The following is a 4,289-nucleotide window of genomic DNA, read 5'->3' on the forward strand; positions in this document are numbered from 1 at the left end:
CACACACACACACACGGAGAGTTATCAGTCATCTTTACGCTCCACGCTGAGTTAAGCTGTGTATGTAGGCAGCCTAAAAACATGTGTTTCAGATTGGCTTTTATTTCATTGTGCTGAGTGGCTGTCCCTGAGAGACCTGAGGTTGGGAAACACACGATGCCGGGAGTGGACGCTTCATTTATGTCTCACACACACATTAGCACGTACTGTTTCGAGCGCCTACACACACACACGTACAGATGCACTGACACACGCACGGACAGAATCGATGGCTCATGTACATCCTCTCTAACCAAACCCTGACACACAATGAACACAGAGTACAGCTTAATGTGAAAGCCATACTGTATGTGGTGTGTCAGCATGAATGTGTGTGTCCCATTCTCTCTGTGGTGAATGTGTAATGAGGTGGCAGAAGCCTCCATTCAGCAATTCAGCATTTATGAATTATTGACTTTGGAGAGACGAGACCTTAATATAACTCCTTCATGAAATAACTCTACATTCCTGCTCTCCCTGTTCCACTCTCCGTCTTTCTTCCCAAAGCTTCACACGCAAAGCAGATGGTTCAACCTGAGATTCAGGCTGAAGAGGAAGCCAGCAGCACCACCATTAGTTGTCAAAAGTCCATCTTAAATGCCTTGGTGTGGTATTCTCTCCAAATGTGAGGCCACAAATAAAAGGTAATTCTAGTTTCTTTATTTTCAAAATGTTGCTGTTAGATTTATTATTATGATTTGTTGTTAGTTCTAATTATAATAATAAGATAAGAAGTCCAACAAAGCAAAAAACACGAGCATGCAAATGTTTTAAATAAATCCCCAGCTTAGCCATAACTTATGAAACAGAAAGGAAGAATGAAGAAACAACTCCTTTTTGCTTTTGTTTAAAAATGTTTGAATTAAACCCTTGACATCAGGGATTGGAGATGTACGGGCTCCCATGCACTGGATCTGTTAGTGAATGGAGGTTTTCTAACGTAACCTTTGATGTAGTAAGCTCATAATATGCTAACTCTCGCCATTGGAAGTAATACAACTATAGGTTAATAGTTAGCCATGCATGCTAATGTTTGCAGTTTATGATGGAGCAGGCAGACACATTGTTTATTATTATTATTATTATATTCAATAATAATATATTAAATTCTATTTATTATTACCACTAAATCCTACTGTAAACATCCATCACAATACACAGACCGACTTCCTAATTCAACTTGCACCTAGCATACTTTATGATCATTTGTCCTTTTCCTGCAATGAAGGATCATTTCAGATGTGCTCACTTTTGGTTTTTCCTCAAAATAAACTGCTTTAGATACTTTGACTGAACTGTTGGCTTGTCTGACTGCTTGTGTTTTCATCCTTCTTGCTCGCTTTGATATTATTGTGCTCCCAGGACTCATAATTTAACTTTGTGAGCGTGTTAACATAACAGATAGAAGTTATAGCTACAACTGGAAGAACAAAAAACAAGTTATGATAAACAACAACAGATTTTGGAGTGGTAATACGATTGATATTGCTTGTGAGATTCAAAGGGCTAAACTGTGGTGTTTTGTGTAAACTCTATCTGAAATACAAACATATCACACAGTACTCACAGAGAGTTGAGGGAGCGCAGACCTTGGAAGGCGTCCGAAGCTAACTCCGATATCTGGTTGTTACTCAAGTCTCTGTGAAGAACAGAGCCAAAGAAACAGGAAAGAGTGGCGTAGAACCAAAGAAGGAGTTAATGAGGGAAATAGAAACATGATAAGTGAAACACGGAGGTCAACACAAGCCACAAACAGGACAGAAACATAAAGTTTTTGTAGATGGTTGACAGGGTGCATAATACATCTATCTCTTCATCTACTCACATTCTGCGCAGCTTCTTATAAGGAGAAAAGGCCCCAGCTGGGATCACCTTGATGGCGTTCTGCTCCAGTCGTCTGGAACCAAACATACACACAGACCATTGAGGAGCGACATTAACATTCCCCTATCACAGAGCTATCTCTGCTGTATCCTTGACTGCTGCTCATTCCCGGGGGCTGTGACTAAAGGGGAACAATTCCAGATAAGGCGCTTTGATGACCGTTGCCAAAGTCTGTCACATCTCTCTGATCTTTTGCCCTCTTTAACATGTGTACAGTCAGACGTACACACAAACACACAAGCAAACACACCCTTAACTATCTGGGCAGTGTTCCATTAAGTGCCAGTCTGACTCTGTGTCGGTCAGGCCCAAACAAATCAAGCCAGGCCAGAAAAGAGAAAGAGAGTGGGAGGGAGCAAACAAAAGAGAAAACAGACCCAAACAACTGTTCTCTAAACATTTCACATGTTCAGTCAGTGTGACAAGAAAGGCGGTGGAACATGATTTGCAAACCAACCATTCGATTGTGAAACATTTCCCTAAAATGAGTTTGTTTTTCATTTGCTGTTCTCTTCTGTTCAGCTGTGCTCCACTCTTTTCTTTAGTATGGACATGTTTGACTTATCACACAGGAGCATTGTATTGTATTGTTTTCTGTTTTTAAGTCATTTGGCGCAAGTCCAAGTCAAGTCTCCAGTCAATTGACACTAGTACAAGTCAAGTCTATAATCAGCAGATATGTATAAGCAGGTTTCAAATCTCCAGTCAATTGAGAAAAGCTCAGGTCATGTCTTGAATAAACCAAGACAAGTACAAGTCAAGTCTTATTAAATCAAGTCTCAAGTCAAGTCTCACAGTCTTGTCAAATCAATCAAGACAAGTCAAGTGAAGTCAGCGGGTTGTCAACTACACGCAGGCTTGGTGCCAAGGTCTTTGAATGCTTACCATTAAATTGGCACAGCATTTAAACATTTTGCATTCAAAGCTTTGTAAACAGCTTTTGGTCACTAATTCCCTTCAATGGTTAGATGTTGTAATGCAATATTCAAGTTGTGTGGCCATGTAAAGGCTACATAGCACTGTTATTTAGTTTTTTCCAGGGTTTTACCAGACCATAACTTGAGACTTTAATGTTTTTGTTCTCAATTCAAGTCTTTAGAGTCAAGTCTAGTCCACGTCATGTCTCGAGTCCTATATTTTGTTACTTTAAATCTGCTGGTTCTAATCCTTCCTCATTTCTTGATGCATCCCTTTAGATAGAGATATGATCTGTCTTGTCCTTCAGATTAATCTTTCAATTCTTCCTCCCTCATCCCTTCATTATTTTCTTAAGCAGGGAAGAGCTGCATGACCAGGCTTTCTCATTTCACAGATGTGTGGTTTTATTCCACTGCACAGGGAGAAAGAGAAGTAGTGAAACAGAAAGGTGGAAAGAGACAAAGAAGGAAAATTGAGAGAAGCACAGTGAAACAGCAAGAGAAATATCACTGCACCGAGCATGGATGCAGGAGTTTGTGTGTGCATGTATATGCATGCCGAGTACAGCAGGTGTGTGTGTATGTGTTTATATATGTGTGCCTTACATCTCAGTAATGGTTTCAGGCAGGTTGGTGGGTATTTCTGTTAGTCCTTTCCCTCTGCAGTCCACGATGTTGTTACTGCAGGTGCAGGACTCTGGGCACTGTAACACACTGCAGGAGGAAGACGATGACGACTGGTGACCTACACAGAGACAGAGGACCAACATTATCTATGGATAATAGTTATGCTTGTTGTAAATCCCAAAGGCGAAGAATATTGAAGCTGACAGAATTCAGTGAAGAAAATCAAAATGTGAAACAGCAGCCAGGCAACAAAGTGTGTTGGTGAGATAGAGATACTGCCCCTAAATGTGATAGTGACCTTTTCCTTCTACAGTATTATTTTCTTTGTGCTGTATATAAAGTGCTGTGCAGAAAATGTGTTCAGTACATATTTTAGTAAGTGCTTGTGCGTGGGGTTAAAGCCAAGCCATGCAATGGAAGATGAACACTTGCCTTCGTCCCCATCTTGAAAAGCATGACCAAATACAGTAAGAAAAAGCAAACGAGACAAAGCAAAAGATGGGTTTGCCACTGTAAAACAGCAAGCGGATGTAAGTCATAAAAAAAAGACTGAAAAATAGACAAAGCAAAGGTGTCAACTCAACCTACCTGTGCAGACAAACTCCTTCTTCTGCACCTCAGCCACGTTGTGCCCCCTCAAGTGTGGTGGGGCCATGCATTGCGTGTAAAGACCCAGACGGGGGCGCTGTCGCAGCCACTCTGACAGCCAGGCCACGTGGCAGTCACACTGCAGGTTGTTGGAGTGCAGGCGACTGGGGAAAGAGAAGGGGAGGAGGAGGGAGAAGAGTGTATGGGGAGTATGTGACGATCACAAGAAAGTGG

The 4,289-nt window shown here is 41.3% G+C and overlaps 1 protein-coding gene across 1 annotated transcript in view; it reads right to left on the minus strand.

The window, feature by feature from the left end:
- Positions 1-4,289, minus strand: part of slit2 (slit homolog 2 (Drosophila)) — a gene marked incomplete in the record, with an annotated part of 73,556 nt that overhangs the window by 27,509 nt on the left and 41,758 nt on the right. Inside the window, 4 exon segments of the mRNA XM_035659739.1 lie at positions 1,607-1,678; positions 1,865-1,936; positions 3,447-3,585; positions 4,056-4,219. Of these exon segments, the coding sequence (XP_035515632.1) occupies positions 1,607-1,678; positions 1,865-1,936; positions 3,447-3,585; positions 4,056-4,219 (447 nt within the window).

Source organism: Morone saxatilis, unplaced genomic scaffold (assembly GCF_004916995.1).
Source record: "Morone saxatilis isolate NCDOM2014 unplaced genomic scaffold, NCSU_SB_2.0 Contig17, whole genome shotgun sequence".
In the NCBI taxonomy this organism is placed as follows: domain Eukaryota; kingdom Metazoa; phylum Chordata; class Actinopteri; family Moronidae; genus Morone; species Morone saxatilis.